Source organism: Pezoporus flaviventris, unplaced genomic scaffold (genome assembly GCF_033815535.1).
Source record: "Pezoporus flaviventris isolate CSIRO_AGI_PZ_B2104156 unplaced genomic scaffold, CSIRO_AGI_Pfla_v1 ptg000001l, whole genome shotgun sequence".
Lineage (NCBI taxonomy): Eukaryota > Metazoa > Chordata > Aves > Psittaciformes > Psittacidae > Pezoporus > Pezoporus flaviventris.
Genome location: NW_026892549.1, coordinates 6,904,173 through 6,919,517, shown reverse-complemented (window position 1 = coordinate 6,919,517; position 15,345 = coordinate 6,904,173). Strand labels below are relative to the sequence as shown.

The 15,345-nt window shown below is 42.7% G+C and overlaps 1 protein-coding gene across 4 annotated transcripts in view; it reads left to right on the top strand.

Moving 5' to 3' along the window:
- ESYT3 (extended synaptotagmin 3) overlaps positions 1 to 15,345 on the top strand; it is a 33,427-nt gene that overhangs the window by 16,468 nt on the left and 1,614 nt on the right. The window contains exons 8-22 of one of the 4 annotated variants that reach the window (XM_061473530.1): positions 2,412 to 2,472; positions 3,485 to 3,658; positions 4,176 to 4,258; positions 4,714 to 4,762; positions 5,398 to 5,487; positions 6,354 to 6,416; positions 6,511 to 6,579; positions 8,129 to 8,194; positions 9,314 to 9,400; positions 10,163 to 10,312; positions 10,856 to 11,298; positions 12,461 to 12,550; positions 13,053 to 13,184; positions 14,552 to 14,657; positions 15,206 to 15,255. In XM_061473530.1, the coding sequence (XP_061329514.1) occupies positions 2,412 to 2,472; positions 3,485 to 3,658; positions 4,176 to 4,258; positions 4,714 to 4,762; positions 5,398 to 5,487; positions 6,354 to 6,416; positions 6,511 to 6,579; positions 8,129 to 8,194; positions 9,314 to 9,400; positions 10,163 to 10,312; positions 10,856 to 11,298; positions 12,461 to 12,550; positions 13,053 to 13,184; positions 14,552 to 14,657; positions 15,206 to 15,255 (1,713 nt within the window). Of the gene's footprint in view, positions 1 to 2,351; positions 2,473 to 3,484; positions 3,659 to 4,175; positions 4,259 to 4,713; positions 4,763 to 5,397; positions 5,488 to 6,353; positions 6,417 to 6,510; positions 6,580 to 8,128; positions 8,195 to 9,313; positions 9,401 to 10,162; positions 10,313 to 10,855; positions 11,299 to 12,460; positions 12,551 to 13,052; positions 13,185 to 14,551; positions 14,658 to 15,205; positions 15,256 to 15,345 lie in introns of all 4 variants that reach the window. The other 3 variants (XM_061473456.1, XM_061473369.1, XM_061473612.1) reach the window with 3 other exon arrangements.

Here is a 15,345-nt window from a genome sequence, read left to right as displayed (position 1 = left end):
AAATAGTAAATCCTCAAAACAACAACGTTCTGTAAACTAAAAATCAAGCCCTTACGTTTTCCACGTGCCAGTTACTTGCAAAGGTAGATGAGGTAGACCTAGGTGACTGGCAGTCTGAGCTTACATTTCTTTGCCTTAAAGTGAAAAAAGTTAAGGTATCACAGAGTTGCAGTCCCTGTGACAAACTGCGATACAATCCATGATAAAGAGAACTGCACCACATTTATAACAAGAAATGTTCTTCTCTTTCTGTGTAATCTGCTCACCCTTTAAGATTCTTCAGAAAATGTAGCAGTTCTTCCCCAGTGCCTCTTGGGTTGATCTTGTACATAAAACTTGCAGAGCAAGGATGAAAATCTTGGTGGCTTTCAGTACTAAGCTTCAAACTGTTTCTCCAGATTGGAGGTTCACTTTATCCTTGTTCCTTAGTGCAAGCAGAAATTTCTGTTACGGAAGAACAAAATACATTTGTCTTTCTCCCTTTAAATGCAATTGCAGACACTTCTGTTCCCCTTTCTTCCTCTGCAGCTCATGGTTTGCAGATTCATAGGAAGTGGCTGGCTGCTTCAGGTGCCAATTTATGCATTAAAGGGTCTCTGAAGACCTTTGATGTTGAGTAAGAGGAAGTTTTCTTTTTCTCTTAATTTGAGGCAAGAGTGGCCTTTTGCCCTGAAGTGAGTCTTGGGAGCTCCAGTTTTTATCAGGGAAATTAATCTGTCTTTTCTAACATGTTTTCCTTAATCCTTGCAGGGAGAAGGTGTGTAGGTGTTCCAACCTACAGCCTCTCGTATAATGAAGTGCAAATTTGGTGTCCTAAATTTTCACTCCATGGTTCTCTCACAGGGATTTGAACACAGAAAGCCTTTCTTGATCATCAGCACTGCACATGAAAGCCAGGAACAAAACATGCCTGACCACGAATAGGTTGAAGTACAGGTTAAACAAGAGCTCCCCCTTTCAAATGAATTGCACTTATTTAAGAGTAATGAAACTGGATGCAGTCGTCTGTCCTCATGTACAAGCTGTATTTAGTTGGGTGTACCCTGAGACTCAAGAGAAGGGACAATTATGTGACCTTCTTGTGGGTTGGTTGGTTGGTAGGTTTTTAATGATAGGAAAGCCAACAGCCTGACCAAGGGCTTTCAGGCTCCTGGTTTCACATTTGGAGTAGGAGAGGACTTTCCTTCTGTGTGAATCTAGCCTCATCTGAGAGCTGTGATAATTTTGTTGAGGTCTTACCCTGAGAAGTTACCTTGTAAGCACTAGGGTTATCAAGAGGATGAAAGTCTTTCAGATGTTTAATGCAAAAATAAGCCAAGCTATTTTGTTTTGAATGTGGCTGGCTTCTCCTTCCATTTTACAGTAAGGTCTCTGAGCCCCCTGTGAAATGAAGCTTACTTATTCCCTCCTTGCCTTGTCCGTCACTGGTGTTGGCATTCCGAAGGAAACATATAAGGCACATGAGTTTGTATGACTTGTTTGGGGGTATGACCACCTCATCATATGGCCTATGCTTCCATTCACTATTTACAACCTGGTAGATCTAAATTCCCCTCCAGCCCTAGTAACCCTAGAGTGGAACATCCCTGCATCAAGTGGGCACTTGCACGGTGTGTGCCACAAGGCAATGACACTTATTTGCAGAATGATAGGGAATAGATTGAAAGAGATCTTGAGAGACTGCCCCATGCTCATATTCTTCTTTGCAGTGGCTCAGCTGGATACAGATTACTGACAGGAGACAGCCTTACTTTCTGCAGTGATCCACATCCACCCTTGGGGGCTGGTTTTGGTGCTGAACTGCCCATTTCCTCTTATTCTAAGCTAAGTCACAAGCATGACTTTCTGCTGCCTGTGTGCAATTGTATGTAGGCACTCACAGAATCATTGAGGTTGGAAAAGACCCTAAAATCACCTAGTCTAACCATAAACCCAAGACTGCCAAGTCCACCACTAAACCATATCCCTGAGTGCCACATCTACACATCTTTTAAATACTTCCAGGGATGGTGACTCCACCACTTTTCTGGACAGCCTGTTCCAGTGCTTGATGACTCTTTGGGAGAAGGTGGCTGCCACATCCCTGCAAGTTTTCAAGGCCAAGGGGCTTTGAGCAACCTGGTCTAGTGGAAGGGGGGTTGGAACTAGAACCTGATCTGTAGCAGGGGGTTGGAACTAAATGATCCTTAAGATCCCTTCCAAGCCAAATCATTCTATGATTCTATGAAGGCAGGCAGTATAATTCATTTTGCAGTGCTCATTTATTTCACTGTGCCTCATTCTTTCCTTCTAACTGAAATTCTGATTGATTGTAGACATTTAGGTTGCTTTTTTTCCACTCCCACATGCAGTGTAATGTCAGACTCACTAATTCAAGACTTCATTGCTGCACGGCTGGTTCTACCAAACAGGATCACAGTGCCTCTGAAAAAGAACATGAACATTGCCCACTTGAGGTTCCCCATCCCGTATGTGAGTTGGTTTCCATTTTGTTTTTTTTTTTCTTCCCATCAGAGGTGTTAATCTGCCTGAATTTACATTTGCTGCAATGTGGATGCATACAAGCCTAGTGTCTTAGGCTCCTGTATCAGCTGTTTCCACCTGGATTGTAGGCTTTCTGTAGCCAGCATTTCAGAAATATAAAAGCAGATGTTGGGTGTTTACAATTTAGGGAAGAGGTGGGACTAGAAGGGCCCTACTCTATATGGCGTAAGAAGTTTGTTTTGACACTGAGTCACTGACCAATTGAAGACTTTAGTCACCTTTGAGAATACCACAGCTCTTCAGTTAGAGAAGGTAAATACACAAGCAGTGAGTGTCAGGATAGTTTTTTTACTAACACTGTGAAGGTGTGTAAATGGGCAGCTCGAAGGGTGACTTTGTTACAAGAAAAATGATCAGGGAAAAACCCAAAAACCAATGTGAATGTTTGACATAAGCAGATCTTCAGTTTCTTTCATCCATAAAATACCTAATTCACTTATTAATGGGGGTAAATATAAATGAATGGCAAAGGGATGCTCCCTATTACAAACTTATATCACCAAACTGAAGTTGAATGGCCACTCCACAATAAAATAAGAACCTGTTGGTGGGTGCTTAGTTCCTCCTTCAGTTGACAGGAACTGATTTTTACTTTTGATTTACTTTATTTTTTTGTTTTTACTTGTAATCCCATGTGCATAAGCATGCTTCTGATTTAAAAATAAATTGAAGAATATCTTCTACCCAGTTATCTAGGTTGGTTTGCGTATCTGTTTAAGGTGTTTGTTTTGAATTGGGTTTTATTTTACTCCTATAGGTAAATGGTGAAAAAATGTTTTTATACAACTGTCATTAGAAATATACTGCATCAAAACATGTCTTTGCAAAGCTGTCATGATGATTACCCTTGCTGCCTGAAATAACTATTTTTAGGAGTTAGCGTATTATAATTATTCAAAGATCACCTTTTCATGAACAATTTTGTATCTTCTTTATTTAGGGAGTAGTAAGGGTTCATCTGCTAGAAGCTGAAAACCTTGTCCAGAAAGACAGTTTCCTTGGTGCAATTAGGGGGAAGTCGGACCCGTATGCTCTTCTTCGCGTTGGCACGGTGCAGTATCGAAGCAAGACAGTTTCCCGAGATCTTAATCCCATTTGGAATGAGACATTTGAGGTACTGAATCTTTTGACCTTTCCATCTGTAGGATGCACAGCCATTTACATCTCTGTGCTTGGAGGACCTTCTCTTAGCTGACTGCACTGGAGCAGGTGGACTTACTTGTTACTTGATTGAGGCACTTCTTTCCCTTAAACAAATTCAAATTTACATTGCAAACTTGAAATGTCATTCAGGTTGATCTGATTTACATATGTGGGTTTTTGGAGGAGGTGCAAAGCGCTGCTTTAAGAATCAATCAGTACAGTAGTCTGTACAGCTGTAATCCGTTCTAGTATTGATTCTTCTCTGCTTATTAGGAATACCAGTTTGAGAGGTTTAACTTGCAGTTCAAAACCAAGCAAACTGGTTTTGAAATATTTTCACCTATAATCAATTGTATTTCCTACACAATTAACCATGAAACAGCAGGGAATGTCCTTAATGTGTTAAAACAGCTGTGAAGTGTTCATGTCAGGTATATAAACCTATGTGAATGGGTTTTAATTTTAATCAGCACCTCCTTCTCTTCCAGTTTGTTGTTCATGAAGTGCCTGGTCAAGACTTAGAAGTGGACTTGTATGATGAAGATCCAGATAAAGATGACTTTATGGGCAGGTAAATTAGAGGTTACTAGACCCTTGTTGCAGAGGTTACTAGGGTCTAGTAACCTCTGCAACAGAACACTCCGATTACTCATACTAGAAATTTAATATTGAAGGGAGTTATTCCCTTTGTCCACATATTGATACCAAGTTATTAGTTCTTAGTGCAGCTAACTTTGAACAAGGTGGAGAATGGTCCAAGACTCCTTCAGGAAATCCTAGGAAGCCATTAAAAGGCTGGTTACACAACTTGAAATTTACTTTCAACTTACTTTAGTTTTGGAAGTATTTCAAGTAAGTGAGTATTACAGAAGTGTGTGTTCCAGCGCACATGCACACAGATAATGCAGAGAAGGTGTTATTTGAAACAGATCTGAGTGTGGGCTTTATTGGTGGTGGCTTCTCCCCCCAAAAGCAATATGTTGTATTCCTAAATATATACTGAAATATTTGCTTTTTGTATTTCAGCTTGCTTATAAGCCTGGTGGATGTAATGAATGACAGAACTGTTGATGAGGTAAAGATCACAGCTCTATATTTCTATATCTGGTTGGCAATATATGCTTACATGTATTCATCTGCGCTCTCCCTCTGCTACTGCATTGTTTCTGTGTGCTTAAAGATTCCTTGCACACTTGCACTGGTATCTTCACAAAGAGAAGATACCTTCACTCATAAAACTTCAAGTAGCCATTACAATAATTTTTACAATGAATCTGGCAAACTCAGGCAGCCCTGAGGTTATGCTGAGCCAGCAGTGGGGTATCTTATGTTGGTGTCTCGTGTCCTGTAAGTACCAAACGTTTTGTACAAGGCTGCAAGTTAGTTTGGTGAAACAGGCTGATTGCTGGGGGAAGAAATGATTGTCTTCTTGTGGTTCATTCTGTTACCCAGCGCTCTGCAAACAGTGCCAGGGTGCCTGTCTTGTGCTGCTGGTTGGAAATATCCATGTGCTTTGCACGTACATGGTATCTTGTTTTTTCTTTTCTGGCTTGTGTTTCTGAGTAGATGGACATGCTACAATCTAAGCATCAAAAATGCAAGCTAAGGCGCTCAAGATACAATTCGTATTGTCTATTGTTTGTAAGTCTCAGAATGCAAGATTTATTCTGCCTCACCTTTCTCAAGTTACTCTTTGTCATTTCCACTTAGTGGTTTCCCTTAAGTAAGACAACAAGCGGACACCTCCATTTAAAGCTGGAGTGGCTTTCACTTGTAAATGACCAAGAAAAGCTACATGAGGTGAGTATATTTTCTTAAAGGATTCCAATACTCTGAGCTCTGTCCATCCAGTGATCAGCAAAGGAGTGTGTGAAGTTAGGGACACGAGGCAAACTCACAGGAGCTTATTTTTCTATTCTATAAATCTATGATTCTTTTTTTGTCTGAAAAAGTTTTGATGTGATTTCACCTCTCTGCCCCTCCTGATGAGGAATGGCATTTTCTTGCCCCATGTCTCTTGGTAATTAAGGAGTAACTCAAATCTGGCAGCTCATTTTACTTGAATTAACAAACCTTGAACTTATTCACTGCAAAGTTCCCTTCTTTGATAATTTTTCCCTTCTCTCATCATCTAGCTTCTGTGCAGGACCCCTGTCTATAACCTGTACCACTCACAGACAAATAACCCAGCACTGGTGCTTGGTAGGGCCATGCTTCCCAGTGATGTCTTGTTTGTCCAGCAGAATTGCTTGGATAAAGCCCATCTCCCAAGGATGCTGCTGCTTCAGAATCAAGCAAAAGCATTTGAGTTCCACTGAAGTGAATAAAATTTGTTTCCAGGCTTTGTTCTGCTGACACTGACGTGGACGTATGTGGCTGAGCATATTTTTAGGTGTCTTGCTGCTCTGGGGAATCCAAGCAGTTCTGCATTAGAAAGATTGAAAAGCATTAAGGCCAGTGAATTGCAAAGACTTGCACCTTTTCTTACTGCTCTGCTTAAAACTGTCATGCTGTTTTGGCTTGTGCTCATCTAAACTGCAAGTTTTAGGAGAAAGGTGAAGGGATGCTCAGCTTTCAGAAACTGTTTTGAATTTGTATTGTGCTTTACATTTTCCTTGATGGGTGATCATGCCTACCTTGTGTTTTATCTTTCTGGGCCTTCACAGGATAAGAAGGGTCTGTCTACAGCTATTCTGATAGTCTACTTGGACAGTGCCTTCAACCTTCCAGTAAGTACAAATCACGTGCAGGCAGCCTTCACTCCTAACCTTTCATCAAAGCCCACAAATTTAACTGGTTTTAAATACTCTTTTCATAATTCAGAAAAACCACTTTGAGTATTCAAATGGGGAATGTGGAGCAAAGAAGATCAAAAATAACAAGTACCTCAAGGTAAAATTTATATTCTTCTCCCATGCTTGCAAAACAACATTCTGGATTATGCGGTATCGTAGCAACTGAAACTAGCTGTGGTTAAGAAGAAATAATCTTATCACCACCAGAATCAAACTGACTGGGGTTCAAAATAGTGATTGAAAGCCCACCCCCCACCACAGTGAAAATCTAGAAGGTCTGAGGGGGAATCAGAAATATCTGACTGTGTGTGGGGCTGTCTTTATTTTTATTTTATACCTTGGACAGAGAGCCTCCAGACATCAGACCAAGTAAGTTTCTTCATCAGGGTTTGAAGTGACAGGACAACAGATAATGAACTCAAACTTAAACAGGGGAAGCTCAGGTTGGCTATAAGGAAGAAGTTCTTTACTGTAAGGGTGGTGAGGCACTGGAATGGGTTGCCCAGGGAAGTTGTGAATGCTCCATCCCTGGCAGAGTTCAAGGCCAGGTTGGACAAAGCCTTGGGCAACCTGGTCTTGGGTGAGGCATCCCTGCGCAGTGGAACTAGATGATCTCAAGGTCCTTTTCAGCCCTAACTATTCTCTGATTCTATAGTACCCTTTTTGACTGATACAGGGCTTCTTCCCACGCTGAGCTGTTCCAGCGTGACCTTCCATGTTGGGATGGGAGGAATATGCTTTTTTGTGGTAACCTTCCTGTCCACTGGAGACCTCATCACCAGATTCCTTCCCCTAAGTTTCAGAGGGATTCAGAAGCCATGCTGTCACTCATGCCCTCTCTCTCTTTGCTTCTGCTTACCTTTTTTTCCCAAATACTGCATTTTGCTACTGTGATGTAAATGGTGGTTACAGGGAGCAGTGTCTTTCTCCTCTTTTTCTTGAACAAGCTACACACATCACCACAGCTCTGAGCAATGGATAAAGCTTCCTATTCTCTCTGAGTAGCTCTCCTCTTAAATGCAGTCTTTTTAGATAAGTTCCCAGCACTGTCATATGCGTCACACTTGATAATCCTTAATTTTGGACTTCACTGTATCCACTTTGTATACAGTGTTGTGCCAAGACCAGCCTTAATTTCTATAGCATTAGTGTAAAGAAGCGCAGTACAAGAGGTTCAGTATTATTGCTTCTGGAAGGAATTCTTACTTGATGCCAAAGACTTGCTTCTAATTGCTTCACAGCAAGTTTCCTGAGCCTTGGAAACCAATTCTGAGAGTTCTGTTTCACACAGGAATGATGAAGATTTCCACTGAGCCTTCAACTCTGTTTCCTTCCAGCTTCTGACAAATTTTTAACTGCTCACCTATTGAAACCTAAATACATAAAACTGTGGCTTAAATGTGTACTCTAGGTGGCAGAGAGTAAGACTGTGCTGTGTTTTGGCTGGAGTCTCTCCTGTGTACTGCAGTCTTCAGATGTCCCACATCTGAAAACTAGTGTCAGCTTTCCAGCAACTTATCTCACTAAAATTAGTGGCTTGATATTGTTTCTTGTAAACTATAAATGTATCTTCTTTTTCATTTTTGGCTGTTGTTTTTTTTTTACTTCTCCTGCTTTCTTTATTTTTTTCTCCCTTGTATTGACAGAAGATGGAGCGAGAACCTTCCTCCTTCGCCCTGCTCACAGTAGGAAGCAAGACTCAGAAAAGCAAGGTGAGGCTGTTTGACTCCTCTGCTTTCCTTAAATACTTTCTATTTTATGGGTGACTATCACCAAGTAACCCCTAGGAAGGGTAGGACCAGTGAAGCTGATGTGAAGAGCTGTAGTTATAGTCAGAGCTGCAGAGGCTAGGATGTGGGGGTCCACTTCAGCATGTGGAAGCATCACTGGGTTGTGCTTGATTAGTGGGTGCCTGCCCAGCTGCTGTACAGGTGTGTGGTTTTGTGTTCATGGTCATGAGGTCCTGTAGGTCAAGATACTCTAGTTCTTTGAGGGTTGAAGAGTCACAAATGATAGGTCTCCAACCTGGCTCATGCTTTCTCAGGGCAGGGTGTCATTTTCATCAGAGGCATTTGCTTCCTCATCAGTCTCCTGGCTCCTGTGTTTCGCAGTTCTACTGATTTATTTTTTATTATTTATTTATTGATTTTAACCTGGACGAGATGTAGCTAGATCTCCTTCACTTCACTTTCAGTTAATTTTTCATTATTTAATACTTACTTTTGCCTGATGAGCATGAGCAACAGCTGAGTTCTGTCTTCCTAGCAGCTGCTGTGTTCATGGCCTGGCAGAAGCAGCTGGTTTATGGAGCAGCCTCAGCTGCAGCCCCTGTGGGTGTTTTCCATGCTTTCATCCTTGAAGTGGATGGTGCTGAAGCTGTACACTCTTCCCACAAGCTCTACACCCACCAAACCACCCCTCTAGCTTTCCTACCCTTCCCTGCCAGCTCGCTGCAGCTTTGGGAGCTGGCTGTGGGTGCCTGCAGGCTGGAAGCAGCACCCTGGCACTCTCTTGGTGGAAGGGTGGGAGGGAGGGAGCGGTGCCTTGCTGCAGGTAAGGTAGGCTGCTGGTCCAGGCTGTGCTGGTTGGGGCCAGCTGCAGCTCACCAGACTTGTTTGTCGGCATTTCCATGCCCCACAGAACTTGTTCTGATTTTGCCAGAGACTTTGCTTCTGCACAGTTCTGACCTGGAAATTTCATTGTCTCAATACAACTAATGTGTAGCATCACTGAATAAAACAAGAGGGTTACCTCTCTGGTAATCAGTGTTGTGGTATTCTTTGCTGTTTATAGAATAAGCTGATATATTTGCCACAATCTTCTTGTTGCAGACCTGCAATTTCAGCAAAGATCCAACATGGGGCCAGGCTTTCACCTTCTTTGTCCATAGCGCTCATTCCCAGTCACTCCATGTTGAGGTGAGAGAAAAGCCTTTCCTTTGAAGACCAAGTGCATAACCTTAGGAAGAAACCTGTCTTGTGGTGGATGTGATTTCAGTGCTGGTTGTTTCTGTATGCTTGTACTCCTACTTAAGAGGTGGAAGAAGCACCTGTTGTTGCATGGGTGATTCTCTGTTAGGTGATGCTGGTATCTACTTTTGCTCTAGGATCATGTGCAAAGGAGGTTTTATACAGGTCTGTGTACAGTAAAGCCATGAATATTTTGCTGTCAGAAATTGCAGCCTTCATAATTCTCAACCAGAGTTCAATCTCTTCGCCTTGGTATTTCGTCTCACTAAGAAATCCTGTGTCTCACCAGCATACATTGCAGTCACAGCCAGTTCTCTGGCAGTTCACTTGGCCACAGAAATGGATTTTAACTTGGAAGGTATGCTAAGGATAATAGGCTAAAACAAGCTATTACCTAAAAAGCTTGTAAAGACCAGTTGTCATCCCTGGTGACTGGGACATTTTCCCCCAAGTAAGTAAGGAAAGTCAAGTAAATGCCAGGGCCTGATAAAGCAGTTCCTTCTCTGCATAGGAGATGTGTTTTTTACTCAAACATGCTAATTTGTTACACTCCTGAAATAGTGGCATCACCCATTTGGAAGTAACCATACTTAATAGTATGTCCTGAAGTAAAAAAGTTAATTCTGGTTTCTGTCTGAAATACCTTCTTGCTTTGCTATTCCCGGTGGTAGCTTTCCAGCTTGCCATCTAATAACTTCCCCCCGCTCCTAGATAAAAGACAAGGATCGGGACAGTGTCCTGGGAACTTCAGTGATATGTCTCTCCCACTTACTTACGGACCCAAACATGACTCTGGATCAAAGATTTCAGCTGGACCATTCCAGTTCAGACAGTTTCATTAAGATGAAACTTGTGTTGCGGGTAAGTTCTTTGCTGTATTCACTCGGCTTCCTCAATGGAAACACCCAGTTCTAACAAGAAAAGAGATGGGGAGAAAGGTGGGGTGTGGAGAAATGCAGCTTTGCTTCACAGATGAGTAGAAAACAAAAGTGTGACAAGGACTTTAACTGCCATTAAGAGTGCATGGTGGAGCTGAGATGTATCCCTGAGGCTTCCTAAAACAGTGCAGTACCATTGCTGAAAACCTTCTCATAACAATAAAGAGTTGGACTGAGAAAAATCTAAGCTGGTGAAATCAAAGCTGCTAAACAGTAAAGGAGGCAGATGCTTAGGAACTGTTTTCTCATTGTGCTCTGCGTTAGTGTTTAGACAGCGTTAAATACGTACACAGTAGGACAAGGGAAGGGATCACCACAGCTAATCCCATAGGCCTTGAACTTTCATTTCCAATGGCAGATTCATGCTGTTACAGTTTTGTGGTGAAATTTCATCCCAGGCCATAATGCTCACATTAACCCTGGTGCTTTGGGAGCAGCACTCATTTCTCTCCCCTGTGATTTTTAGACCTTGAATGTTGAAGAACCCAATCCACAAAGAGTCAAGGCTGGTGTCAGTGCCTCAAAGCAAGGACCTGTGCGTGTCATTGAGAAGGGCGGAAACCAGCAAAAGTTTGTCTCCGCACCAGACCCAGAAGTCTCAGAAGTACCTCCAGTGAGCAAAGACTCTGCAGCACCTGAATCCCTGCTGAAAAAGGACAGCAGAGAAGACCTGGACACAAAGGACAGTTCAGCAGCATCGGTACCAAACGAAGCTGTTGTTGGCCCTGATGAGGCAGAGCACAGCCAAAATCCAGAGCATCACACATCATCAGCACTGCATAGCAGAGCAGCGGTAGCACCCACACTGCCAGTCGTACAGGAACTGAGGCTTGCGCCCAGTGTTGCTTCGCTGGGTTCTCTGCCTTCTTCTTGCTTTGAATTAAGTAGCAGCAATCTGGAACTTCATAAGTAGGTGTTCTTCCAGCTGAATTGTTCTTGTATGGAAAGGTTTAGGGTTTATAGTTTGCTGTTGTATATGGTTGAATTCATGACTGCTAAGTCATTTGGAATTTTGTGTCAAATCACCTTATGAAGAATTGACCTAAGTATTCCAGTCAACAGCAAAGTAAATTATGAGGTTACTACCAGTTCAGGTGTAAAGTGAAAGTGTTTCCTTCTCTGGCTCTCCTAAGAGATGCTGCTTATGTTTGCTTTATATTGTTTAAGAGCCTCTTGCACAGAATATCCTTGGTTCCATAATGCCCATGATTTTAGCAAAAGGGTATTGGAAGTCGGAATATCCCATTTCTGTAAAAATATAAAATCTCAATAAGCATTACCTGGTTGCTTAAAGTTTTGGATGCTGTGTTTTATCCAGAAACTTTTAAGACTTTCAGAATGCTGTGAGCGAAGTGTTTGTGACTAGGTGCTCTTACGTGTGTGTCCTTCCCACAGTGCTAAGTGTGAGGCTGCAGGTAGTTGGCTCTGTCAAGGAAGATGGAGAGCGGGGTCTGTTTTTCCTGGGATGCAGAATGGAGTTAGTAGAATCCTTAATGAGCTGAAGTAGCAAAGAAGGTCCACCTCAATTAAGAGAGCATCAGGGCAGTTATAAACCTGAACATCAACCCCGGCTCCAGCTGCTCAGTCTCGCATTTCTGGACTGGCAAATTCTCCAGCTCTGAACAGGGCCTCATTTAGAAACCGTTTTAAAGCAATGGTTTTGGATTTGAAGCCACTTTAATAACATGCAGAATGAAATATAAAAAAGGTCCCATTTTGCAAATACTGACATACTTGAAGGAGCTGCGTAACGTGCTCACCTGTACTTTGCTGCTCCATCTTACAGCAGGCCACGTAGGTGCTTTTTTGGCTGTTTGTACTCAGGGACTGAAATGGGGTACTTGTTACGGAAGGCAGGCTAGGCAGTGCTGGCACCACCAGGAGCGCTGTTTCCGTGGCACCTCTGTGGTCCAGCTGCTTTCTGGACATCAAACCTTAGGATGGCAGAAAGAACAGTGCCATGAAAATCAGTTTTAGTTAAAAATGCAGCACCAACATTGTCTCCTGTTTTGTGCGTGTGGTCGGTTAAATAGCTGTGTTTAAAAGCTTTGATTGTGCAATTGTCTTACAGTGGGACTGAAATGCCTCTGGGAGAGATTCAGCTCACGGTGCGGTACGCTTCAATACGTCAGAGTCTTGTCGTGCTGGTGAATGGCTGCAGGTAATGCTGACAATTGCTTGCTATGTCTGTAAAGGAAAGAGCTCTGAGCTTGTCAGATGGTCAGCAAAGCTGGAGCAGAACCTTGTGCTTTGTAAGCTGCCCAGTTGAGATGCACCAGCATTGGGTGGCTTCAGTCTGTGCAGCCACACTAAGCCCAGCTCTGGTCAATGGAGTGCAGCAGAGGTAGCTTAGCTTTCATTGACCCAGTACTACTTCTGACCAGCACCAACAACTGGTGCATGCCTTGGAATGTCATGATAGGCATCATGACAAGGACTGGATACCCATGACTGAATTTGTTAACATTAATTTAGGAATCCCAGGAAGTGACCACACACTCAAGTAGTGAAAACATTGTTTCAAGTTGCTTATGTTCCAATTCCCAAGATAAATGTTTCTGGCCCATGAAGGATTAGTCTGATTCTGAGAGACAAGGTATGAAGATATGAAGACACAGTGCAAGAATGTGCCTTGCTTGTCAGCATTGTATTTCTTTTAACAGAAACTTAGTACCCTCTTCCAATCGTGGAGTAGATCCATATGTTCGTATATACCTGCTTCCAGATAGAAGATGGACAAGCAGGAAGAAGACTTCTGTTAAGAAAAAAACTCTGAACCCCCAATATGATGAGAAGTAAGAAAATGTTAATTATGATTGTTGCTGAAATAGCTATGATCTCTATGTAATGAAAGCGCATGCATGAAAGTTTGTGCCTGGTGCTGCTAAGGATTGTCTTGTGGACACTTGCAGGTCTTATGGAAAACCCCAGCACTTTGTGATTGCAAGTACTTGGGGCTGGCCTTGGTCTGTCTGCGGTAGTGTCTGTTCTCACCCCTTCTGCTATCCTAGCAGGGGCAGCCTGCACTTGTTGCTTTGCACGCAGCCATCCCCCTACCCATGTTTAACTCCCTGTTATTGCAGAGGCAATCTCTCCATTTGGATGCTTCACAAAGCCGCTTTCTCAGTTTGTACTTTTTTGCCTGACACTTCTCTGACAGCTTTCAAAAAATCAAAGGCAGAAATACAAAGCCTTTTGGGACCGGACCGTTCTTGAGACAGACAGATGGATGTTCTCATCGAGACCTGATGGGAGCAGAATGAAATGCTCCCACCTCTTTTCTGACAGTCTCATGTCCACAGTTCCCCCACTGAACTGTGTTTCCTATAAAACCAAACATAGTAATGCTTAGAGCTCTTTTGAGAAGCTGTTTTAACCCCATATTTAGAGGAAAGTACACGTACGTGAATATTGGCTGATCCTGGGTGGCTCAGTTTTCCTATGTTGGGTCCATCCTATACATGTCAGTATAGATCAGAAACGGAGAAAAGATTTTAAAATACTTCATTTTCAACACTAGAGTGGTGGATTACTGTTCTCTTGTAACACCACTGATCTTGTGCCAGCACAGCTGTTAGAATAGCATCACTTTTTCCTCATCCTCGGTATTGACGTGTCTTGTACATCCTCAATTAAGTGTAATAGGTGGAGCAATACTTAGCTCCAAAACACATTACCTGTTTTACAACTCTGACTTGAGGAAAAGCTATTCAGGTGGGCAGAACTTCAGTGATTTAGCGTGGACAAAACTCACTTGACATCAGATGATGTGTGCCAGAGGCATGAGTCGAAGCCATTAGGAACTTAATTGCCACAGATTTCAACCTTTGTCTTCTCTTCATGTGGTTTAAACTGACTTTGTAAACTTAGGGGGTTGGCTCAGCTACTTCCTCTGAGTAATGCAGGTTGCACGGAAAACATGCTGATCTTCCACGAAGGGGGAAAATGATGGTAAATAGCATCTCATCATGGATGCATGTTTTCCTCCTTCCCCCTGGCACAGTGAGCAGTCTGAACAACAGTGTCATAATCTTGTGTGAGGCCTGGAAGAGATTTCTTACAATGCAAATAAAAATTGCCTTTTCATTACCATCCTTCTCTGGCCACCAGTGCTTATAGGATTTTAACTGTTAAGTCTCTCTTTTCCAAACTTTGCTTTTAGGTTTGAGTTTTTTGAATCTTTGGAAGATGTCAAGAAAAGGACGCTGGACGTTGCGGTGAAGAACAGCAGGCCATTCATTTCACAGGACAGGAAGGAGCTGGGGAAAGTAAGTTTAACAAAGCTGCTCTACTGGTTTAATAGAGCTGAGCATTCTGAGTGGCAGGATTCTGAAACATGGTTCTAGTGACTAAGCCTCAGAAGTAGGACTAGCAATCCAGAAACAATTTCTTCTGCCATATTTTCATTTGAAGTCAGGCTGTACCCATGTGGAAGCTTGTATGGGCTCAGACGACTTGTGTGCTGCTTCATTTCAAAGGTATGCTTCTTAAGTAAAAACGTGTTTCCTGGGATCTGCTGCTGCCTTATTGGGGAATGGCTCCAGTAGCACAAGCTCAGAAAGACAGGTGATTAAACCCAGAATTTGCCAGCGGTGCTTTAATCTTTCTGTGTAAACCGGAATCACTTCTTCAAGTTGTGATACTAAGAAAGCCAGAGGCAGTGCTGAGGCTGGCTAGTGCCCAGGTCCTGGGAGCTCAGGAAGCTCCTTCTCCTTGAGCCTAACCTTAAGTGTGTCTGATGTGGGAGGAGTGCTAGCTTAGCTAATCGATTTGTATGCTGAATAACATACACAGAAAGAAAATGTGCTTTTTAAAGGTGCGGATTGACTTGTCGCAGGAGGACTTGATAAAAGGCTTTGCACAGTGGTAAGTTTTCATCTCCATGCTTTTAGAGCATGACACCTGTTTTGCTGGAGCTTGTGCACCTCTTGTTGGGGTGCTGGTAAAGGGGCCCTG